At 49.3% G+C, this 25,561-nt stretch overlaps 1 protein-coding gene across 1 annotated transcript; it reads left to right on the forward strand.

Moving 5' to 3' along the window:
- The first annotated feature begins 258 nt into the window (after positions 1-258).
- Positions 259-25,548, forward strand: Sarm1 (sterile alpha and TIR motif containing 1). Its single transcript, XM_021177112.3, has 9 exons — positions 259-1,027; positions 6,455-7,073; positions 9,738-9,950; positions 10,213-10,304; positions 10,413-10,648; positions 15,104-15,206; positions 15,294-15,483; positions 22,216-22,337; positions 22,528-25,548. Exons 1-9 carry the CDS (start codon positions 558-560, stop codon positions 22,655-22,657), a joined length of 2,175 nt encoding a protein of 724 aa, XP_021032771.1. The 5' UTR covers positions 259-557; the 3' UTR covers positions 22,658-25,548.
- Positions 25,549-25,561: the final 13 nt, after the last annotated feature.

A 25,561-nucleotide genomic window follows, 5' to 3' on the forward strand; every position in this document is an offset into this window, starting at 1 on the left:
ATCCGGAGGGGACGTGGATACATGTAGCCAGCTTGCTTCCACATTATGGGGGGCCGGCGAGCGGTGGGAAATGGAAGACAGCTCTTTACAGCCCTTTCTACAACAACTTGCACACCGCCAAGGGGAGACTAGGGAGAGGAGGCGGAGCCAGGTGTGGGCGTGGCTGGAGACCTGGGGTAGGGCTTGCGCCTGCGTCGGGGGCGGAGCCCGTGAAACCTAGAGGCGGGGCGTCAAATCCTTGACTCCGCTACTCAGAGGCGTGTTGCTGTTGAGCATCTCAGCTCCGCCGTGCTTAGACTGGAGCTGCGCTTTGTTCCGGGCACCTGCATCTCTACCCTCCCGCGTCTGGTCCATGCTTCTCTCTCCCTTCATGCCCTTCCTAAGTCGCTGAGTCCCCGAACTGCCCTTCTCCCTCTGCTTCTACACTTGTAGCCCAGCACCTTTACCGGATCCGGTTTGCTTTTTTTTTTTTTTTTTTCTTTCTCCTCCCAAGGCCGGGGTCTCTCTGCCAGGCCCCGCCCCTCCAGGCCTGGCATGTCCCCTGCTGCCCAGCGCCCATGGTCCTGACGCTGCTCTTCTCCGCCTACAAACTGTGTCGCTTCTTCACCATGTCAGGCCCACGGCCGGGCGCCGATCGGCTGACAGTGCCCGGACCGGATCGGAGTGGTGGCGCCAGCCCATGGTGGGCTGCGGGCGGTCGTGGGTCTCGCGAAGTGTCGCCCGGGGTGGGCACTGAGGTGCAAGGCGCCCTGGAGCGTTCGCTGCCGGAGCTGCAGCAGGCGCTGTCCGAGCTGAAACAGGCAAGCGCGGCGCGGGCTGTGGGCGCGGGCCTCGCCGAGGTCTTCCAGCTGGTAGAGGAAGCCTGGCTGCTGCCGGCCGTGGGCCGCGAGGTGGCCCAGGGTCTATGCGATGCTATACGTCTGGATGGTGGCCTCGACTTGCTGTTGCGGCTGCTTCAGGCACCGGAGCTAGAGACCCGTGTGCAGGCCGCGCGCTTGCTGGAGCAGATCCTGGTGGCTGAGAACCGGTGAGGGAGAGTGGGGTGAGGTATGGGGTGGCCAGGGCAGTGAAGGTGGTTGGAGATGGTATCCCATTGCTGATTTTGCCCTAAGCCCATAATTCTCCCCTGCATCTGGGTGTCTTTCTGTGTTACCTTCTCACCAGGGCAGCCATGACCTCATTCTGCAGCGTCTGATCAGGAACAGAAAGTTTTTTGGTGTTTTGTTTTGTTTTGTTTTGTTTTGTTTTGTTTTGTTTTTGTTTTTGTTTTGGCTAGGACGAAATAGTAGGGGCAGAGAAAACTGAGATATCTTTCCTTCCTATGGGAAACTGTGCTTGACTGCTTCTCCTTTGCCTACCTCCTGAGACCTCCCTTGAACTATTATGAAGCCTTTGGAGGGCCCACTTTCCCGGTCTTCTGGTGCCAGAGCAAAACAGGCTGTCACACTAATTTTCACCAAAATCTCAGGCTCTCAGCTCAGAATTTTTAGAAGAGTCACTTTCAGCACTCAGCCCTCACAAGTATCACAGCGTGTTTTCTCTGGCATTTTTGATCACCTTTGATATGTGGAAATTACACAATTGTCAAAAAAATGCACAAACAGAACGATTTAGGTTGGGAGATCCAAGTTAGGTTTCTGCTTGCTTAACCCCTCTCATCTAATATCCACTGTCCTGACTGGGATAGGCCATGAGTATGGAGAACTGGAAAATGGTGCTTGCTGAGTGTGTTGGAGCCCAGTTTGGCTGGTGTTGGCTTGGTATGGGCAGGAAGCTTGAACTGGCGGTACCTGTGGGAAGCGGGTGCCGGAAATATGATGCAAACACACGGATATGTTTTCAGGAATGAAAATGACCATCCTTACTTATTGACAGCTCTGAGAGAGTAACCTCTGTCTAGTGTACTAGTCCCCAAACACGTAAGGATGCCTTTTCAGGACCAAGGACAGGGCACAAGTCCCGCTATCCCTCATGCTCCTTCCCCAGAAACCCAGGGACTCTGCTTTCATTCATGGGGACAAGACTGGAAGGGAGAGAAGCAGGGAACACGCGAGGGCTTTGTGTTTATTCTCCATCCATCAGCCTCCTCGGTGCCTCTTTTTGCCATCCCATTCTGGCAATTCTGGACTTCCCCAGGGTGATGCTGCAGCCACTTCCCAGAATCCTAGCTCACTGGCTCTCACCCACGAACTGTCAACAGTGTAGGGATCTTCAACTCTGGTCCCATAATACCCAGTGAGGGCACTGCCTAGCTAGCAGCCCTCTAAAATCACAGCCCACCCCACCAGGGGGACAGAATGAATATAGTGAACATATCTTTGAGGAAGATAAATGGCTTCCTCTAGAATATTGAATGAATAATAAAGGAGTCTATTTTTAATATAAAGAAAGAAAACTATTACACATTACAATTCAAAACTTGCAAAGGTGTACAAAAAATGGTATAATGATAAAAGTTCTCAACAAATCCTCTCCTGTGGAGGAAAACTACTGAACAAGCTTTTTGTATCTCCTTCCAGAGAGGGGTGGAGCATATACAAGCATTTGCACACATAAATACACACACATATATGTATGTGAAAAAATATGTATGTATGTACTCAAATGGTTTCTTACTTGGCAGCTGGGATTTGAAACTAGACCTGTGAACCCCCAAAGATTTCAGCCATTGCATTAGACCCGCAATCTCAGAGAACAGAATTAAGAGGTGAATTTACAGTTTTTACAACTATCCACAACTTTAACTTCAGGAAGGTGTCTGGGCATAGGAAAAGATGAGGCCTGGAGGCTAAGACTTAGAGGTCAGAATAAGTTTCCAGCTGTGAACCCATGTTCCAGAGTAAGCCCTTCATTTCACTGGACCTTGGGTGAGTCTTCTGAAAATGTGTTAGATGAGATGGCTTCATTTTCCTATGTGTATGAATGTGTTGCCTGCATGTATATCTGTGTACCATGTATGTGCGGTACCCATAGAGATCAGAAGAGGATGTTAGAACCTGTGGAACTGGGGTTATAGAGGATCACGAGCCACCTTGTGTGGTCTGGACATTGAAACCAGGTCCTCTGGAAGAGCAGCCAGTGCTCTTAACCACAGAACCAACTCTCCAGTCCTGAGATGATTTCTTACACACATTCAACCCGGATAGCCTAGGAGTTTACCTAGTCCAAAGTCAAGATGAAGGATTTTAAATTCAGAAACTCTGTGGCCTTGGCCATGCCATGGTGTCTCTCTAACCTTAGCTTTCCTCTTTGGTAAAGGGAGTGCCTGAGTTCCAGAATGCAGGGTGGATAGTTCAGACCCGTTTGGCCATTTGGAGGTTGGCTATAGAGAGGCTGAGTGATGAGGTCAGCAAACCTTTGCTGAACTAACACCATATCCAGGACTTAGCCAAACTCTGCATTGTCCACAAAGTTACAGGCACTGTGGTCACTGCGGCATCCATAGAGCAAGAGTTCTGTCACTGGTTAAGTCAGTCATTGGAAGTAACCTGACGAGGGGAAGTCACTGTTTTGTTGAATTAGGTGAGACAGGAAGTCTTCGCCCCTATCTGGAATATGGCACTTTGCTTGCTATTCTGCTGGCCTTCAGGATCTGCCTCGGGCATATCCTTCTCACAGTGGCCAGTTTCTTAAAGCCTAAACCAGAACTGGATACTCCTTCCCCAAAGCTCTTGAGTGGCCTCCTGCTTGTTCCAAAGATAAAGTACAGATACCCTGAGGGAGCTGAGAAGGCTGTTAGGGCTTATCTCTCCCCACCCTTTCTTTGGACCCTCTTCTGTAGTGTGGCTCACTCCCTAGGGGTACCAGCTCTCTGAAACCTGCATGCCCATGCACGCACTTGTGTCTGCAATGGAAGATCCCCTTCTCCTGGCTCATGCCCCAGCCATCCTTCTGACCTAATCCCTAAGCACCACCAAATGTTTCATGTATCTGGTGAGAGAGACTTTGCTTTCTTTTTCTTCTTCTTCTTCTTCTTCTTCTTCTTCTTCTTCTTCTTCTTCTTCTTCTTCTTCTTCTTCTTCTTCTTCTTCTTCTCCTTCTCCTTCTCCTTCTCCTTCTCCTTCTCCTTCTCCTTCTCCTTCTCCTTCTCCTTCTCCTTCTCCTTCTCCTTCTCCTTCTCCTTCTCCTTCTCCTTCTCCTTCTCCTTCTTCTTCTTCTTCAGATTGGATTCAGGACCTTACAAATGTTAAACATTACCATTGACCTGCATCCTCCCCAGACTGCCTGTCTGCCTGCCTGCCTGCCTGCCTGTCTGTCTGTCTGTCTATTTGAGACAAGAGTTCTGTAAGTTGCCTAAACCAGACAACAACTCACTATGTAGTCCGGGCCTTGAGCTTTCAATTCTCATCTTCTTTTGTTTGTTTGTTTGTGTATGGGGGTTCTCTGTGTAGCTTTGTCTGTCCTGGAACTCACTCTATAGTAGGGTCTGGAACTCATGAGATCCACCTAGCTCTGCTTCTGGAGTGCTGGGATTAGAGGCCTGAGTCACCACTTTCAGAGTAGCCTCAGTCTCTTGAATAGCTGAGGTTATAGATTTGTGTTACTGTGTCCAGCTTGGTAAAACCTTCAGACTTGTTTTGAGTGCAGACGTTTTTAATTTACATAAATGATGCTGTATTATGTAGTACTTTTTTTTTTCCAACTCTGTGTTAGGGTCATAAGATCCTTCATGTTACATACTGTTGCAAAGTCAGCCTGGTCTACCTAGTGAGTTTTAGGACAGCCAGGGCTACACAGAGAAACCCTGTCTAGAAACAAACAAAAACAACAATTAAAAAAAAGAAGATCCTTCGTGTTACAATGTTAGAAACCTACTCAATCATTTGTGAGTGGGCCCCTCTCCAATAACCCCTGGAATTGATATTAATGGCTCCAACTTCCTTCTTCATAAATAGTACCATGTTAAACGCCTTTATGATATGCCCTCAACTGGACTCTGTTTAGAAGGGATCACCTGCTTCTCAGAGTAACTGACCCAGTGGCCACCCCTCCCACAGTGCTTCAAGAAGTTCACAACCTTCCAGCCCTCTGTGTCAGCCCACCTACCAGGCAATGTTTATTCTGACTACCAGCCTCTGACTCTCAGAAGGTTGGAGTGTCTCCTGTTTGCTAATAGTTTAGACTTTCTCCTTTATATTGTCTAAGACTCTGCCCATTTTCTATTGAATTTCATGCATTTGGTTGGTTTGAATATTTACTTACACATACTCTAAGTAAATCCCTTCCTGATTTTCTTTTTTTCTTTGCTGATGTTCAATACTGTGTTTCTCTCTGGTCTCCTTTCTCTTCCTCAAACAGGGGGGCTCCGCAGTGTCAAAACCTTTGCCCTGGCTCCTCTCTCTCTGCCTCTCTCTCTCTCTCTTTCTCTCTCTCTCTGACACACACACATACACACACACACACACACACACACACACACGTTAGGCTCTTCTCTTAACTGTTTGCAGGCAGGTTTCTCAATGTTATTTCCCAGATAAAAATCTTCTTAGACACATCCATCCCTCCTCCATGACATCATCTAGTTTGCTAGCATAGTGCCTTTCTACTGTGAGCTGGTGCAATCATTGGTTGCTTGCTCATCACTGGCCTTATTTGCTGGGGCTGAGTAAGATACAGTCAGGCTTAATCACTCTTTATCATCAGCCTCTCTAGTACCAACTTGGGCACACAGTAGGTCCTCAAAAACCATCAACCGAGTGAATGAATGAGCACACACTGGTCACGGAATGTGAAGGGGGGAATCATTCAAAAGCAAGGTTAAGGGTGGTGCACTTCTAGTAATACATCAAATGACAAATTCACATCTGCTGGGTTCTATGTGACAGCTCTGTCCCAAGCACTTTTTAATGGATTATCTTTTTAAAGATTTATTTTCATCTGTGGGTATATGTGTATGTGCCTGTGTGTTCAGGTGCACTCCAAGACCAGAAGAGAGCAAAGGTTCCCTGGAACTGAAGTAACAGGCAGTTGTGAGCCATGTCGCCCGATATGGATGCTGGGAGCTGAGCTCTGGACCTCTTTGCCAAGAGCAACAAGCACTCTGAATGGCAGAACATCTCTCCAACCTCTATGGAATATTGTGTTAGCCCTAGTAATATTTTTATAAGATATGTATTATTTTCCCATTCATGAGTTGAGGAGACTGAAGTCGAGAAATGAGGTGACCTAAGTTTGCTATTAGAAAACAGAAGAGAAGGACCCAGGAAGGCTCAGGATCCGACCATAGGGTTGAAAACATTCAACCGTGTTTGGAGAGAGGGTAGAGAAGATGGTGGCTGTAGCCAGGTTAGTGCTTCCTGATAACCAGAGACAGAAGTCAGGATCAGAACAGAAAGGGTAATAATTCTGTCATGACTCACACTCATAAGGCCCAGAGATCAGGCCAGGCCTCCGTGAGAAAGTCAAGCTCTGGAGACAGCAGCCACACGACGGTTCTCCTTCTGTCTCTCTGCAGGGACCGCGTGGCGCGCATTGGCCTAGGCGTGATCTTGAACTTGGCGAAGGAGCGCGAGCCTGTGGAACTGGCACGAAGCGTGGCGGGCATCTTGGAGCACATGTTCAAGCACTCGGAGGAGACGTGCCAGCGGCTGGTGGCGGCCGGAGGCCTCGACGCGGTGCTGTACTGGTGCCGTCGCACAGACCCGGCGCTACTGCGCCACTGCGCTCTTGCGCTGGCGAACTGCGCGCTGCACGGGGGCCAGACGGTGCAGCGGTGCATGGTGGAGAAGCGCGCCGCCGAGTGGCTCTTCCCGCTCGCTTTCTCCAAGGAGGACGAGCTGCTGCGGCTGCACGCCTGCCTGGCGGTGGCGGTGTTGGCTACCAACAAGGAGGTGGAACGCGAGGTCGAGCACTCCGGCACATTGGCGCTTGTCGAGCCGCTCGTGGCATCGCTGGACCCCGGCCGCTTCGCCCGCTGTCTGGTGGATGCCAGTGACACAAGCCAGGGTCGTGGACCAGACGACCTACAGAGCCTGGTGCTGTTGCTCGATTCGTCGCGTTTGGAGGCTCAGTGCATAGGAGCATTCTACCTGTGCGCAGAGGCTGCCATCAAGAGCCTACAGGGAAAGACCAAGGTACTGATGTTAGAGAAGGGAAGCTCAAGGGTTAGAGAGAGTCTGGGAAGGTTTCTCAGAGGAAATGATCTGTAACTGGAATTTGGAGTACTTGCAAGAATAGAGTGAAGCATACCCAAGGGTGGGGTCGTATGTCTGCAGAGGCAGGCAGACCTCTGTGACTTTGAGGTTACCTGATCTACGCATAGATTTCCAGGCCAGCCAGGGCTTTAAAAAAAAAAATTACACGAAATTAGGTGGGGCAGGCAGAAGGTAGAGAGACCAGTCATTTTGCCCTTGAAGGTTAGACTCAAAGTTGTACTTGGCCTTTGGGAATAAGAGGAAGGTACTGAGAGCTTTTAAAGTAGGAGATCCCCGATTTTTGTTGTTGTTTGAGACAGGGTTTCTCTGTGTAGCTTTGGCCCTCCTAGAACTCACTCTGTAGACCAGGCTGACCTTGAATTCAGAGATCTGCCTGCCTCTGCCTCCAGAGTGCTGGGATTAAAGGCCTGCACCTCCACTGTCCTGCAGATCCTCAATTTTAAAAAAATATTTATTTGTTTGTTTGTTTCATGTATGTGAATACATTGTTGCTACCTTCGGACAGATCCAGAAGAGGGCATCAGCTCCCATTATAGATGGTTCTGAGCCACCATGTGGTTGCTGGGAATTGAACTCAGGCCCTCTGAAAGAGCAGTCAGTGCTCTTAACCACTGAGCCATCTCTCCAGCCTGATCCTTGATTTTTTTAAAAAAATTATTTTTATGTTCATTGATATTTTGCCTGCATGTGTGCCTATGTAAGGGTGTCAGAAGCCCTCAAACTGGAGTTATAAACAGGCGTGAGTGACCCTGTGGGAGCTGGGAATTAAACCCGTGTCCTCTGGAAGAGTAGCTAGTGCTCTAAACTGCCGAGGGAACCACGCCTTCAGCCCCTGAGAGCCTCGAGTTTTACAAAGATCAACCAGGCTGCTATAAACGTGGATGTGACAAGGGTACCTCTAGGCTGCTGTGGGATATTGGGGGGGGGGGGCAAACTGAGAAAGTGGGGGAAGGATCCAGGTGGTGGTACAGCAAGCCTTTAATCCCAGCACTCTGGAGGCAGAGGTAGACAGATCTCTGTGAGTTCAGAGGCAGCCTAGTCTACAGAGGGAGTTCCAGGACAATCAAAGCTACAGAGAAACCCTGTCTCAAAAACAAACAGGCAAACAAAGCAGAAAGAGAAGAAGAACATGGAAGAAGGGAGGGGTGTGGGCAGATAAAGGACTGATGCTTAGAAAAGAGAGCAGGGGTTGAAGGTGCCCTTGGCCATGAATATAAAGAGGTAAACTGGGTAAGAGATCGCAGGGAAGGGGGAGACCAGTGGGTCGTGTTGAATTTGGGGTGCCCAGCAGATATCCAGTTGGGAAGCTTCAGTGGACAGTTATGTCACTTAGAGGATGGAAAAGAGATAACTGCTGGAGACAGAGCAGGACCTCAGGGTATCAGCTAAATACTGGTCATCTGAGTCACAGAGGGTCCCCATGCCCAAGATCTAAACCACAGCATCCATCTCCTACTTCTTTGACTTATTGTGTGATTTTGGGCAGCTGGCTTCCCTCCTCTGGGCCATGTTTTTACTTTTTTGGAAAACTGAGGGTGTTGGACCACATCACCGTCTCTTGTCCTTATCATGGGATTAGTGAGAGTTTCATTGCAAAGAGCTTGTGGGGTTTTGTCTTACAACAGGACAGGTTTAACACTGTCACTACACTGTCCATCTCTTTTACATTCCACTGGGGTCCCTTGGGAGTTGGTGACAGTGGTGAACAGGGAGGGGGATCCCTGGTCTGCACTAAGCAGCAAAGCTGGCTGTTAGCTTTCTCAGCTCTTTCTCACCAAGGCCAAATGAACACAGTATTGAGCAACAAAGACATACTGAGTTCTACTCCATATCCTCCATCATAGCTATGGGGCTCCAGTGGTGACTAAGACATGTCCTCAACTGTTAGTCCAGCGGAAGCACCATGGTCATCTAGTGACAGGGACATTCAGAGTGTGGTAGTAGGACCAACTGGAGGTGTGGACCAAACTATGGAGGAATCAAAGTGAAATGCATGGAGGGGTTGCTGACCAATCAGGATTCCCATGAAGTAGTGGGGTTCCAGTCAGGCTAAAAGAACACCACAGATGCGGGAGCTGGGAGTGTGGGGGTCCGCTGCCATCTCGCGGTCACATTGAGAACTACAGACTTTATCCTAGGGCGTAAAGGTGTGGAAGTTGGAGGTCCTAATCAAGAGTTTCAGGAGAAAAAAAAAAAAAATGGGGCTGGTGAGATGGCTCAGTGGGTAAGAGCACCCGACTGCTCTTCCGAAGGTCCAGAGTTCAAATCCCAGCAACCACATGGTGGCTCACAACCATCCGTAACGAGATCTGGCGCCCTCTTCTGGAGTGTCTGAAGACAGCTACAGTGTACTTACATATAATAAATAAATAAATCTTAAAAAAAAAAAAAAAAAAAAAAGAGTTTCAGGAGGGTAAATACATGGCAGAAGTGGGGACGGGGGTGGGAGAGGTGACTTAGTGACGAAGGCTAGGGCAGTTGGTGGGTCTTTAGTGAGAAGAGGCAGGAGATGGGATTGGACACGTTTGGTGGCAGCTGGGGAGCTGGAAACCTCAGGCGCCCTTATCCATCTTACTTCCTAAGGTGTTCAGCGACATCGGCGCTATCCAGAGCCTGAAACGCCTGGTTTCTTACTCTACGAATGGCACCACGTCGGCGCTGGCCAAGCGCGCGCTGCGCCTATTGGGCGAGGAGGTGCCAAGGCGCATCCTGCCCTGCGTGGCCAGCTGGAAGGAAGCTGAGGTCCAGACCTGGCTACAGCAGATCGGCTTCTCCCAGTACTGCGAGAAATTTCGGGTAGAGCTGCGGGCAGCCACCTCCCCCTACACAGAAAGGTCGCATCCCCGAGGGTCGCGTGGCCTCTGCGGGTGTCCTGAGCACAGGCGTCCGGGTGCCGTATAGGCCTCACGCCAGCTGCGCCAAGGTGGCCTTTTAGGGGTGGGAAACCCGCGTTCAGCCACCTTCGGGGTCCCATCAGTCTTCACTACAACCTCCTTATCCTTCCCTTTATATCTTGGGGTCATGGGGAGAGCCTTCCTCACACCTCCCCCTCCCCCAGGAGCAGCAGGTAGATGGTGACCTGCTTCTAAGACTCACAGATGAAGAACTCCAGGCAGACCTAGGCATGAAGTCAAGCATCACTCGCAAGAGGTAAGGAGGCTCAGCCAGTCTAATCCAACTGGGTCTTATCTAGGCCCTGTTTGTTCATCCTCAGCACCCTTAGCATCAGAACTGCATCGACTTTTATCTCCTGGGCAGGTTCTTTAGGGAGCTCACGGAGCTCAAGACCTTCGCCAGCTACGCTACTTGCGACCGCAGCAACCTAGCGGACTGGCTGGGCAGCCTGGATCCTCGCTTCCGCCAGTACACCTATGGCCTGGTCAGCTGCGGTCTAGACCGCTCCCTGCTGCACCGCGTGTCAGAGCAGCAGCTCCTGGAGGACTGTGGCATCCGCCTGGGGGTGCACCGCACGCGCATCCTCTCTGCAGCCAGAGGTAAGTGAGCACACCTGGGAAACCCAATCCAGTTCCAATCCTGAAAGGGAGAGGAGGACCACGCTGGAGATGCAGAGCCTCCCCTGACAAGGAGCATCTGACTGGTTTAGACTGGGCTCTGAGGATGTAAAGATGAGTCTGCTTCCCTTTGTTCATAAGGAGTCCTCCACTGGAAATGGGTACCAGAACAGGAGTAAGGAGGTATACAATCGGCAGATGGCCACAGTAGGAAGCATTCCCAGGACCCGTGTGCAGCCCAGAGGAATCACTGCCTGTCTTGGTCACCCAGGTTCAGACTTGGAGAGGAGGGGTTGTCCAGGCTTTGAGGGTTGTGTGAGGGCAGGGAGAACAGGAAGGACAGGCAGGGGCAGCTTTAGCAAGGACAGGAAGGATAATACATGGGTACTATTGGTGGAGCACTTGTGGTTTGAGGTGGGGTTAAGGGGGCAAGAATCCTAGAATTATCCCAGAATCCAACAGCTTACAATGTCTGAGTTCTGGTGGTCTGTCCCAGCAGAACCTAGGGCAGTGGCTGCTCCTTTTTCTCCCTGACTCATTTTCACTGGATAATTTACTCTTTAGCACTTAGGGGTCAGTAACTATATATCCCAGGCTATCACAGTCATGTTTTTTAAAAGATTGATTTTTATTTATTATTATTATTATTATTATTATTATTATTATTATTATTATTTTGGTTTTTCGAGACAGGGTTTCTCTGTGTAGCCCTGGCAGTCCTGGAACTCACTTTGTAGACCAGGCTGGTCTCGAACTCAGAAATCCGCCTGCCTCTGCCTCTGCCTCCCAAGTGCTGGGATTAAAGACATGTGCCACCACTGCCCGGCTAAGATTGATTTTTTTTTTTTAAGATTTATTTATTTATTATATGTAAATACACTGTAGCTGTCTTCAGACACTCCAGAAGAGGGCGCCAGATCTCGTTACAGATGGTTGTGAGCCACCATGTGGTTGCTGGGAATTGAACTCTGGACCTTCAGAAGAGCAGTCGGGTGCTCTTACCCACTGAGACATCTCACCAGCCCAAGATTGATTTTTTTAATTTGTGTGCATGAGCATGTGTATGTATGTATGTATGTATGTATGTATACCTCATGAGCTTCTGCTTCCTATAGAAACCAGAAGAGGGCATCAGAGCCCCTGGAACTGGAATTACAAATGGTTGTGAGTCACCATGTGAGTGCTTGGCACTGGATCTGGGTCCTCTAGAAGAGCAGCCAGTGTTCTTACCTTCTGAGTCATCTCTCAAGACCTTGTAGTAAGCTTTTCACATATAATCTCAGCACTGAGTTTGAGGTGTGTACCTGTAACCCCAGCACCTGGGAGGTGGAGGCAGGAGAATTGCTGAAACTTCAAGGTGAACTTGACATACATATGGGTACAAGGCTATCCAGGGCTATATAAATTGATCCTGTCTCAAAAACCAAAACAAAGCAGATAACCCAATTATTTTATTACTATTCTATGTTGTGGGAGTTCAGTATTTTAAATTAACTTTAAAAACCTTTAAAAGAATAAAATGAGTCTCTTGGCACTGATGAGTTGTCTCAGTGGGCAAAGACTTTGTGGCCAAGCCTGATGACCTGAGGTCAGGCTCCATGACCCACATCATAGGAGAGAAGACACACAAGGTGCCCTCTGACCTTCCCAGTGTGGCACCCCACCCCATGAATATATAAATGTAAGATCTCCTCCCTGCCCCCACTCTGTTTGGCTGGTTTTTTGGTTGTTTTTGTTTTTGTTGTTGTTTTAAGACAAGGATCCTCTGTGTCTGTCCTGGTCCTATTTGTAGACCAGGCTGGCCTTGAACTCACAGAAATCCACCTGCCTCTGTCTACTCCTGAGTGCTGGGATTTAAACCTGGCGGCAGTGTTTTGAAAAGACCGAACGTTTCCATCCTAGGTTTTAATTTTAAAGATAATAAAATGAAAACGAAAGGATCTGAATACATCTCCCGAGGTTATAAAAGCCATTAAATGACAACTGGGATTTGAGCCTATTTTTCTTTTTCTGCATCCTAGATAAACAAAAGTGTGTGGGTGTTAATTGTGGATATTATTAGAAGATGAGTCCACTTCATTTTATCCATCCACTAGGCCAGAACATACTCCGCACCTCCATGGCGCCAGGGACTGTCTCCCTGCTTTGAGGAAAGCTGCAGCTTCTGTAGCTGCAGGACCCCTTCTGTTATTGCTCTTTCTTTGCTTGGTGTTCATTCTCTTTTGAGACAGAATCTCTCTGTGTAGCTTTGAGCAGGCTGCCCTTGAACTTCAGAGATCCACTTGCCTCTGCCTCTCAAGAGCTGAGACTAATGGTGTGTGCCATCTCATCCGGCTAAGATTTCTTTCTTTTTGAAAAATAAGGTTCTAAGGCAAAAATAATTGCTATTCTGGAATATAAAGAACCATGAAATCCTCATTTTTGTTTTGTTCTAATTTTAAATTTTTTAATTAATTAATTAATTAATTAATTTTGGGTTTCCAAGACAGGATTTTCCTATGTAGTCCTGGCTGTCCTAGAACTCCTTCTGTAGACCAGGCTGGCCTCGAACTCAGAGATCGTCCTGCTTCTGCCTCCTGATTGCTGGGCTCAAAGGCGTGCACCACCACAGCCTGCTATTTCATTTTGTTATTTTAGGTCTTTTTTTTTCTATTTTGTTTTTTTGTTTTTTTTTTTTTTTTTGGTTTTTCGAGACAGGGTTTCTCTTTATAGCTCTGGCTGTCCTGGAGCTCACTTTGTAGACCAGGCTGGCCTCGAACTCAGAAATCCGCCTGCCTCTGCCTCCCAAGTGCTGGGATTAAAGGCGTGCGCCACCACGCCCGGCCTATTTTGTTTTCTTTATTTTCATTTTGTTATTTTATGTGTGTGTAGTTTCTTTGTATGTCTGCATGTGTGTTCATGTGGAGTCCAAAGGAGTCCAAAGGCCAATGTTGGGGTGTCCTCTTCCTCTATTGCTTGGTACTGGGTTTTTTTTTTTTTTTTTTTTTTTTTTTTTTTTTTTTTTTTGGTTTTTCGAGACAGGGTTTCTCTGTATAGCCCTGGCTGTCCTGGAACTCACTTTGTAGACCAGGCTGGCCTCGAACTCAGAAATCCGCCTGCCTCTGCCTCCCGAGTGCTGGGATTAAAGGCGTGCGCCACCACGCCCGGCGGTACTGGGTTTTTGTTTATTTGCTTGTTTCTTTGTTTTGAGACAGCCCCACTGGCCTGAAACTCACTAAATAGATCAAGGCTGGCCTCAAACTCACAGAGACCTTGCCTGTCTCCCAGTGCTGCATTGCAGTGTGGGCCACCACAACCACATGTTTTTTTTTTGTTGTTGTTGTTTTTTGGTTGTTTGTTTTGTTTGTTTGTTTGTTTTTGTTTTGAGACAGGGTCTTACTGAATTCAGAGTTTACCTGGCTAAGCTGGGTGACCATTGGCTCTGGAGATCCCCTTTCTCCAGCCTCCTCCCTTCTTCAGGGCCAGGGTTGCAGGCAGGACCACCATGCACACTTTACATTCTCCATGCTCTGTTGCCTTTTTTTGTGTATGTGTGTCATATTGCACGTGAGAAGCAAGCATGCCCCACTGAGCTGAGTTCCCTCGCCATGCAGTTTGTTATCCTACTTCATTACATTTACTTAGCTCTGTGTATGTGTATGTGTGTGTGTGTGTGTGTGTGTGTGTGTGTGTGTGTGTGACACAGGGTCTTGTGTGGTTTAGTCTGGTCTTAGACTTGCTTTAGAGCTGAGACTAGCCTTGAACTTGTGAACTTTCTGCCCCCACTTCCCAGTGCTGGGATAACATGCCACTGTGCCTAGTCTGCAGCTTTTCCCCTTCGTGGTGATATGAAACACAGCTACACGTTCACTTTCATCACAGCGTTCAGAAAACTAGAGTTTTGTGAAGCAGGCTTTGTATTGGATGTTTTTGCTTAGCTGCAGACTAAAGCAGCTGCTCTGGGAGCCCTGTAAGGTAGGCTAGGCTAAGCTAGGACATCTAGGAGGTGGAGTCAATACACCTTCCCGTGCAGGAGTTTATAGTCACTGTGGGTGTCTCAGGACACTACTATAAATTGAGGAGTACCGGCATTTCCCGACTAAAATGTTAGGCAGGAGCTGAGGCAGAAGCCTGGGTTTCCAGTAGGACGGAGGAAGAAGGACCAGGGGGAGGGGCTTAACGTAGGCTCAGTTTGGAGTGTTTGTGGGCAACTGGCTAAGGCAGTCTGCAGTTCAGAAGGAAGGTACGGCTAGAGATTCGCGTCAGTGTCCCTAAAGCTCAGATCTTTCCTGCCCAGAGCTTGCTGAGAGATGACAGCCTTTTCCGAATCAGGTCACTTTGCCCAGACTGGCCTGAGAAGTTTGAGTAGACGAGGACCAAGTCTCCACGATGATGGACCCCATGTTAAGCAGTAGGGAAGGGTCACCCTCACCTCCATGTCTCTTTCCTTGGCTCCAGAAATGCTACATTCCCCGCTGCCCTGTACTGGAGGCAAGCTCAGTGGAGACACCCCAGATGTCTTTATCAGCTACCGGAGGAACTCAGGGTCCCAGTTGGCCAGGTGAGAAGGGGCGCGCGGGTTTGGCGCTGGGGTTTGGGGCCAGGCCGCCAAAGTGTTGACCCTCTCCCCCAACCCCCCACCCCGCAGCCTCCTGAAGGTGCACCTGCAGCTTCATGGCTTCAGCGTCTTCATCGACGTGGAGAAGCTGGAAGCCGGCAAATTTGAGGACAAGCTTATCCAAAGCGTCATGGCGGCTCGCAATTTTGTCCTGGTGCTGTCTGCTGGGGCGCTGGATAAGTGCATGCAGGACCATGAATGTAAGGACTGGGTGCACAAGGTAGGTGCTGGCCGGGGTCTGTGCTGAAACATGGCCTGGGGTGGAAAGCTCGAGGCTTTCCCGCGTCCCTTGTAGTCTGCACATCTGGCTGTGATCAATCCCAGCTTGGTTTTCTCATCTACAAAGTAGGAATGACTGACCTGTCTTATCCATTTATAAGGTTGTACAGTGATGTCAGGGAGGGATAAAAATGCATGGAAAAAGAACACTTGAGCCAGGCCAGTGGTGGTGCACACGTTTGATCTCAGCACTTGGGAGGCAGAGATGGATGTCTGTGAGTTTGAAGTCTGCCTGGGCTTTACAGTGAGACCCTGTCTCAATAAATCAAAATTAAAATTAAAAATTTAATTAATTAAAATGTAAAATCATGCCCACAATGACTAATGTAAACACTAAGCCAGGGCTGAGATAATCAGGGTAGGCTTCATGGAGGAGGCAGACCTTGAGAAATTTAAGAATGCTAGTTAGGGGCTGGAGAGATGGCTTGGTGGTTAAAAGCACATGCTGCTCTTACAGAAGGCTGGAGGTCAAGCACCTACATCAGGCTGTGCACAGCCTCCTATAACTTCCTCTCTAGGGGATCCAACACCCCCTTCTGTCCTCTGAAGGTACCCACAAATATCCATACACACACATATACATACAGTTTTTAAAAAAAAAAGATGTCACAGACATGATGACCTGAGTTTAGGCTGAAGGTCAGAGGGGCAGCATGCTTGTTGTGTGGGGATCAGACTGGCTGGAGTTTGAAATCTGACTTTAAAGCCCGTGCTCTTTCCTGGGACCTGTATCATGTTCTGTGACATTACTGGGGGTTGGGGAACCCAAGAATTACATTTATCTCTCTCTGTGTGCGTGTGTGTGTGTGTGTGTGTGTGTTATAGGTGAGGTAAAGCCTGCACACAACACTCTAGGAGGCAGAGAGTCCATTTTAGATGTGATAGTTTCTTGGCTTGTTGCTGTGATAAGATCCTGACAGAGTGAGTCAATGACAACAGGGTGCATTTTAGCCTGCAGGTGAGTATCACGCTCCATCATAGCTGGGAGGCAGGGCAGTAGGAGCTTGAGGCAGTTGTCACTTTCCATCTGCAGTCAGGAGGCAGAGCATGAATTCTGCTTCTTGGCTAACCTCCTCCTTTCTGAGCAGCCTGGGATTGAAGCTTAGGGAATGGTGTCACCCACTTTTAGGATGAATCTTCCTGCCTCAGTGAACCCACTGCGATGGTTTGTGTATGCTTGGCCCAGGGAGTGGCACTATTTGGAGGTGTGGCCTTGTTGGAGTAGGCGTGTCACTGTGGGTGTGGGCTTTAAAAGCCTGGAAGCCAGTATTCTGCTAGCAGCCTTCAGATGAAGATGTGAAACTCTCAGCTCTGTCTGCATCATGCCTGCCTGGATGCTGCCATGCTCCCACGTTGGTGATAGTGGTGTGAACCTGTGAAGCTGTAAGCCAGCCCCAATGAAATGTTGTCTTTATAAGGGTTGCCTTGGTCATGGTGTCTGTTCACAGCAGTAAAACTCTAACTAAGACACCCACCAGGATGATCCCTCATCATAGGCATAGGGTTAACGTCATCTAGGTAGTCCCTCACAGATGTGCCCAGAGGCTTGTCTCCTAGGTAACACCAGATCCAGTCAAGTTGAAAATCAATTTTAGCCACCATACAAGGGGAGGTGCTAGGGCAGTGTGTGTGAGAATAAACGCGGAGTGCCGTCCAGACTGGCCATGGGAAAGAGGGCTGAGCCCTAGAGGCTATGGAAAAGTTGCTGAATCTAGAGTCTGGTTCCTGGAGGGCACGTGGGACCAGGAAGATGTCTTCCAGGAATGTGACTGAAGATGCTGAGTAGGTGACAGGCAACCTTCTGGGGTGATGGGAATTGTCTATGAGTGTCCGGCCAGTTCAGGCCTGCTGTGCTTGTGCCATATCCCTGGAGCCTAACACTGTGCATAGAACAAAAGGGACTTTAGAAGAGTTAGTGGAATAATTGAGCCAATGAGTGAACAGAGTATGTGTGATTCTGCTATGCATCTGCTTCCTATCCCCGAGTTACACCATGACTTGATGTCTTTATTGACCGAACTGTACGTCTGGATGGTGACCAACTGCATTGTCTCTGGTTCTGTGTAACTCTGGGTGGAACAAATACCCAAAACTCCCCCCAATAAGTGGCAGGGCCAGGACCCTCTCAGGAGCCTGGCAAAGGCAGCAGAGCTTGGATGACACAGCCGGGGAGGGGCTTGGACTCTGAAGGCTTCATCTGGAGCCCTTTGGGGCTGCATGCTTGAGGGACTTGGAAGAAGCACTCCCCGCTCTTCGGCATTTCTTCCCATTATCGGTACGATGACAAGGCTCCAGGAGGCCAGTCTGGGTGAATGCTACATACATTCTCTTCCCACGCTCCAGCACTGGGCCTGCTGAGGAAGAGCATTCAGGCAAGTGGTAGGTATGGCTTGCTCCTTGGAATTTGTCCTGAAAACTCGTCATCCTTTTTGGTTGTTTGCAGTGCCTAATTGTCTCTGGTTTTCATACTGCCTTCCTGGAAGCCACGTTTAATGTCTAATCAATATACAAACCCACAAGTGAACTGCACTTTAAAAAGTCCCATCCCTGAGGACCCCCTTGGAAGGCAAAATCCATTCAGTAAGTGCTTACCATGTCAACATTCCCAGTGAGTAGTGTCCCCAGAAGAATAGCCTGTGGGGCAGCGTTGCCCTCTGCACTTTACAAAGAAGGAGCCCATTGTTTCATTTTTAAATTTATTTATTTATTTATTTATTTATTTATTTATTTATTTATTTATTTATTTGAGATGAGATATAGCTGTGCATAGCCCAGACTAGCCCCTAATCACAATCTTCCTCGCCTTAGTCTTCTCTTGTTCTAAGTTACAGTCCTGAGCCACCACACCCCACTAAACTGCTCCTTAAATATACCCAGTTTTTAAGTGCTAGATCCCACTCTAATCACTGGCTGTAGAATGTAGCCATTATTCCACACAACAACCCAGTAAGGTCATCAATTGTCATTAACCCTGTTCTACACATTAGAAAACAGACTTTGAAAGCCCATTATTTTTGTCTTGGGTCACAGAGCCTGTGTCCCGCATATTCCTTACCTTCTCCAAGGCTGTAACCAAATACTGAACAAAAAGAAACTTGAGGGAGGAAAGGTTTACTGTGACTCATGAGGCCAGAGCTACATCTATCATGGATGCAAAAGCCAGAAGGCAAGATCAGCTCCTGTCAGCAGCAGGAGGAAGGGGCTAGCTCTCATCTCTGGATGAGGAGGAGTAGGGAGGTTGCCATTTAACTGGCTTTCTTCTCCCCCTGCCCTTATATTCAGCCTAGGACCCCAGCCCATGGGCTGGTGCCAGCCACATTCAGGGCAGTTTGTCCCTCTTCAACTCCTTCCCACTGCAAACATCCTCAGACATAGCCAAGAGTTTGTACCTCCCCGATGGCCTAGGTTAATCTGTTTATCTGTGTGTGTGTCCGTCTGTGTCTCTGTGTGTCTCTGTGTGTGTCCTTGTGTGTGTCTCTGTAGAGTCACTTCTTTCTTTCCACTATGAAAAGGACTGAACTCAGGGTGACAAGCTCTGTGGCAAGCACACCTTTACCAGCTGAGACATCTTACTGGCCCTCTGAGTATTTTTTAACCCAATAAAGCCAACAATCAAAATTAAGCATTCATAACCATTGCGAACCTGGATCTTTTTATTTCATAATGCAGCCCCCGACTGCTGTGTGTATTGCTGCATTCATTCATTCATCTGTCCAGTCAGTGTTTAAGAAGGTCTGACTATAGCCGGGTGTGGTGGCGCACACCTCCAATCCCAGCACTTGGGAGGCAGAGGCAGGCGGATTTCTGAATTCGAGGCCAGCCTGGTCTACAGAGTGAGTTCCAGGACAGCCAGAACTACACAGAGAAACCCTGTCTCGACCCCCCCCCCAAAAAAAAAAGGTCTGACTGTGAGCAGGGCTTTGTGAGAGATGATAGGAAATATAAAAAGCAGGCATGACCCCTGCCCTGAATTACAATTACCCCTGAATTAGTTAAAGTTTGTAACTGTTTCATGAGCAGCAGAGCCCATGGGAATTTGCACAGGCTGCAAGCTCTGACTAAAAGGACAGTGCAGGGGTGGAGTCTGAGAGTGGACTCTGGCTGACTGTACAGGGTCTGTGAGCCACATTAAGGACATAGAACTTTTTTTTTTTTTTGGTTTTTCGAGACAGGGTTTCTCTGTATAGCCCTGGCTGTCCTGGAACTTACTTTGTAAACCAGTCTGGCCTCAAACTCAGAAATCCACCTGCCTCTGCCTCCTGAGTGCTGGGATTAAAGGCGTGAGCCACCACACACCAACAAGGACATAGAACTTTATTCTAAGAGACATGTCAAGTCCAGAAATGAGAAGTCAGATTTTTCACACAATGGTCCCCGAGGCTCATTGGCCAGTCTAGTGTACTGGTGACCTCCAGGCCAGGGAGAGGCTGTGATGATTTGAATAGGAATTGTCCCCATAGACTTGTGTGTTTGAATGCTTTGCCCATGGGGAGTGGCACTCTTAGGAGGTGTGGCCTAGTTGGAGTAGGTGTGGCATTATTGGAGGAAGTGTGTCACTGTGGGGGCGGGCTTTCAGGTCTCATTTGCCCTGCTGCTGACTGATCTGGTTTGTAGAACTCTCAGCTCCTTCTCTAGTACCATGTCTGCCTGCACACCTCCATGCTTCCCGCCAAAATGATAATGGACTAAAATTCTAAATCTGTAAGCAAGCCCCAACCAAATGCTCTTTTTAATATAAGAGTTGCTATGGTCATGGTGTCTCTTCACAGCAACAGAAATCCTAACTAAAGCAGAGACCTTGGATTAACAGGGGTGGTGGTGGCATCTGTCATTGTTTCCTGTCTGGTGCTGGGACCCATGTCCTATGCCCAGGTGCAATTTGGGAAGCTTACTTGCTTACAGGTCCACATCAGGGGAAACCGATGCAGGGATGGAACAGAGACCATGGAAGGATGCTGCTTACTGGCTTGCTCTGCCTGCAGTCCTGTACCACCCAGGACCACCTGCCCAAGGTGGCACTGCCTCCAGTGGTCTGAGCCTTTCAGATCAATCATTAGTCAAGAAAATGCCCGGCAGACTTGCCTACAGCCAATCTGACTGACACATTTTCTTAGTTAAGATTCCTTTTCCCAGGAGCCGGGTGTGGTGGCGCACGCCTTTAATCCCAGCACTCGGGAGGCAGAGACAGGCGGATTTCTGAGTTCGAGGCCAGCCTGGTCTACAGAGTGAGCTCCAGGACAGCCAGGGCTACACAGAGAAACCTTGTCTCGAAAAACCAAAAAAAAAAAAAAATAAATAAATAAATAAAATAAAATAAAATAAAAATCAAAACTTAAAAGTCCAATCTCTTTGAAAACATCCAATGTCTCTTTAGAGCCCTTAACTGAGGGCTCCTGCAAAATAAGATACAAGTTACATTCCTTCTCCAAGAGGGAAGAACTCCTCACAGCCATATTCAAAGCAAAACCAAAAACTTGCCGGGCAGTGGTGACGTACGCCTTTAATCCCAGCACTTGGGAGGCAGAAGCAGGTGGATTTCTGAGTTCAAGGCTAGCCTGATCTAGAAACCCTGTCTCAAAAACAAACAAACAAACAAAACAAAACAAAACAAAACCCAACAGTGTAAATATCACAGTGTTCAACATCTTGGACTTAGGATTTTCTGGGCTCCAAATAGTTTGAGCAGCTTCACTTTTCTGGCTGTCTCCTTTCCCCACCCCTAACACTAGACAGACAGACAGACAAGCAAACACGCAAATCTATCTGTGAAATGATGAAAAAAGAGAGGCACAGTGGTAGAGTTTTGATGCTCTCTGGGCATCACTTCCCTGGGCTCTGCCTCTCTGGTCTATGTACCACCCTGGAAGCTCCTTAGACCTTGCTGCTGAGGGATCTTGTGGAGGCTTTAGATGCCGTGACTGATGAAATTGTGGCCACTGGGACTGAACGCATTCTGTAGCCCTTCCTAAAAAGTAGATGGGCCTCCAGAGTCCTAAGCCTCGGCCCGTGGTTGGCCTTTCTGGTGCTCAACGCCTATGAGAAATTCTCTAGGCCACCTCTCCCTGCCCAACCTCTGGCTAGGATTATTGCAATGGTAAAAGCACACGCAGGGGGACTCCAGTAGTTTTAGACACTCAGGCCTGCTTGTCCTAGGATAGAGACTAAAGGTTTCTATAGTGTGAAAGCTGAGAGAAGTCAGGGTAAATCCTCAAACCAGTGTCTTGCCCCCGACTCAGTCTCAGGCTAAGGGTCCTCTCATACCCGCCTGACCCCAGGGCTGCCGTGTGGGATGGGGGTGGGGGTGGGGTCTTGTGTTGATCAGATATCCACCATGTGACAGAACACCCAAGAACATCAATAGGGAGGAAGATTTGCGTTGGCCCGTGGTTTCTGAGCTTTTTGGTCCATGGCCACTGGCCCTGTTGCCCTGTTGAGTCCTGCTGTGAAGCAGGACACTCACAGTGGGCAAGAGGCACAGAGTAGGAAAGGGAAAGCCTCTTCCCACCTCCACCCCACCCCACCCCCACATTACTTCCTTTATCCACTTAGTTCCCACTTCCTGAAGTCTCCATCACTTCCCCATCTCACTGAGGATAGAACATCCAAGGCATGGGCCTTTGCAGGGCTCATTCAAGATGAAACACAAACAGATTTCTCTTTCTTCTTTCTTCAGGAGATTGTGACTGCTTTAAGCTGTGGCAAGAACATTGTGCCCATCATTGATGGCTTTGAGTGGCCTGAGCCTCAGGCGCTGCCTGAGGATATGCAGGCTGTACTCACCTTCAACGGCATCAAGTAAGCCCCCTGCTCTTAAAAAAGAAAAAGGGAAAGTTAAAGAGTAAGTGGTGTGTGTGTGTGTGTGTGTGTGTGTGTGTGTGTGTGTGTGTGTGACCCAGACCACCAGCAGCACCTGGGTGAAGCAAATGGCCCAGGCCCACAAGGCCTCTACCCACCCTCTGACCCATTTTGCCCTCTGTGTGCACAGATGGTCCCATGAGTACCAGGAGGCCACCATCGAGAAGATCATCCGCTTCCTGCAGGGCCGTCCCTCTCAGGACTCCTCTGCCGGCTCGGATACCAGTTTGGAGGGAGCTACGCCAATGGGTCTGCCTTAACCTGTCCCCAGTTCCCACGCCCTACTGTGACTCCTGATTCAGTTCCCTGCCTTTAAAGGAATAGCTCCTCTAGATGCCACCCTGACTGAGGCAGACCAGACTGTTCTCAGGCAATGGCTTTCCCAGCTGCCACCCTGTGGCCCACTTCTAACCCAGAGATGCCAGGCACAGGTTAGATGAGAGGACACTCCTGTGTCAGGCCCTGCCATCAGGTCTCAGCTCCCATGCAGAACCATGTCCCTGCTTAGTTCTGGACACCCAAGACAGAGGAAGGACATTTCCCCATCTCCTGACCTGAGAGCAGCCAGCTTGAGTAAGGTGAGGTTGCCAGTCTCCCATAAGGGTCAATACAACACCTGGATCCCCAAACCTGTGCTCAGGAGGAAGCTGGGGCTAAGAATCCCCCAAGGCTATCTACTCACATTGTGCCTGGACCCAGGCTCACCTGGCTTCCTCCTGCCTCATGGTTTTGCTCTGTAACTACCTGGTACCCCTTCTAGACTTCTGGCAGCCTCCTTTGGCATATTGGGAGTCAGGTGTGGCTGAACCGGCCCTCTGCCTGGCCTTGTTGCCCCTCCTGGTGCAAGAAAAGGTCCTTTGCTTATGCGAGGAGGCCATAAGAGCTCACCCTAGCCCAAACCTCTGTGCGTGCCTAAGGCTCTTGCCTAGCCTGCTCCATCTGGCTTCCCCAGCTCCTCACCCACACAGGGCTTGTCACCCACCTGCTCAGGGAAGCCCCAACAACACCAGTGGCCTGAGCAGAACCTGCACCATGGGGAAAAAAGCAAGCCATTCACAGGCAAGGGCTAATTCCTGGGGCAGTTTCTCCCACCGAAGCATGTCAAATCCATTGGGAATCTTGTCAAAATTCACAGCAGGCCACCTGGGAGGCGCCTGGGCATTTTTCAGATTCCCAGGAGATCTGATGAAAGAGAGCCCTCACCAATCCAGCCATTCCAAACACCCCAATCATCACAACAGCCTTTTCCAGTCCTGTCTCTCCAGTTTTACAGGGCCGAGTGGCTGAGTGATGGGATCAGGCCCCCAAGTTATTGGTGGCAGCCTCAGGATCTTGCCTTAGTCCTGGTACCCAGCACTGCAGTGTCCAGATCTGTTCTCCTGAGACTCATCCAAGAGGCTGTGGCCCACACTTGGTAGCTGCCTCTCCCTGGCCACAAAGAACTGAGCAGTGCAGGGTGGGTCTTGACTAAAAGGTGGAGCTAAGGGCATACAGAAATAACTGAGCAGGATTGTCCCATGTCCCTCCCTCCACTAGACAAGAAAGGCAAGAAAGCTGGCTCTTGCCATTACCCAGGCTCAAGCTCAGAGAGCTGGCACCACCCTGCTGTCGTCTTCTGGAGGCCATGGGGTCACACCTCTCCTGAGGCTAGCCAGGTGACTTGCCCTTGGCCCACATTATCAGAGAGCCAAAGGGCTTTCTCTCCAGGCCTGGGGACAGTTTTCTCCTACCGTCCATCTTCCATGGGTCATGGCTGGCCTCTGGCTGTGACTATTTGCAGTTTTGTCACCAGGAAAAACCCCACATCCTATTCTAAGGTGAGGCAGATGGAATGGTATCCTTGATGACAAATTCAATGACAATACAGTGTATGAGTTCACCCTAAGGAAATGTTCTGTCTGTCTTCAGTCCCATGCTCTCCCGTGGTCCCTGTGGGCAGTACTCAAGAAGTTTCCGGTTTTTCTTGTTTGGGGCACAAGTCACTACTACCTCCACTGCCTGGCCTTCTGTTGATCTGTCCCCTACTATCTTCCTGGGGAACCAGAGCACAGCCTTATGTTCCAGCCAGGATAGCAAAAGTGTCAAGCCTCCTCTAGCTAGACAGTACACTATGTGGTGACAGAGGGCCTCAACTTCTGCTAAGCATGGCTGACCACACTGATCTTGAGACAGGCTCTTCAGTAGCCCTTCAAGCAGCCCACACTCGCATGGTCTATGGGTTCAGGGATTCTACCTAGCTGAGCTATAGCTGCTGCCCCCAGATTGGGGCTTAGTCAGGGAGATCCCTACTCTTCAGCACCCACCCGTCTCTAGGGAGCTACGAACTGCTTAGGGACATTCAGAGGCTAAAGATCCAGCCAGTTTGTTCATCCTTCACTGAGCATCTCATCCTGGGATGTATGGAGCTGGAGGGATCTCAGAGCATCCAACAGCTGTGCTTCCTAGTGCACCCAGTTAGGTCCTTGCAGACAGATGTGGGGGAGTGCTGATCCAGTTTTCTCTAGATTTGCTCAAGGTCACATGCTGCCAGAGTGGAGCCTTTCCCCCCTCACAGCCTCAGGGCAGTGGGGTTAGTGGAAAGCCTCTTCTTGCTTAGACTTTTCTATTTCCAGGGGGACAGTGAAGCAGGAGTGTGGAAGGCAGATGGGCCCTGGTGCAGTTCTGTGGGCCTTAGTTTTCCCTGGGATGCATCTCTTTCACCTGCATGATTTCCAGCCGAGAAACTAGCTTGCAGTTTGGGCAGGAAGAGATAGCTTCATCAAAGACAGTGGCTTCCCATTAGATAAGATTCTCCCTTACAGCTTTGAGCCCAGGTCTTTCCAACACGCCACACACACACACACACACACAACTTCCCAGAAGTAGGAATGATGGTCTCAGTGTCTCAACACTGAGCTATGTGGGTGGGTCAAATGGCAACCAAAGGCGATCCCTCTGGGGCTGGTGTAGCCATGAAGCCAGCCAGGGAATGAATGATCTGACCATCAGCAAGGGGCAGCCAGAGCTTGGGTCCAAGTGTCTCCATGGGCCCGATGAAGCCTCACAAGCCCTTCACTCCTCAGCAGCTTAGGGAGAAACCAGCTGGAGCCTGGAGAATGAGACATACCCAGCACCAACCCCACAGGCAACTAGGGGAGTCCAGCCCAGAAGGCGCTGGTGCCAAA

Source organism: Mus caroli, unplaced genomic scaffold, assembly GCF_978045245.1.
Source record: "Mus caroli unplaced genomic scaffold, Mus_caroli_1 scaffold_13, whole genome shotgun sequence".
Classification (NCBI taxonomy): domain Eukaryota; kingdom Metazoa; phylum Chordata; class Mammalia; order Rodentia; family Muridae; genus Mus; species Mus caroli.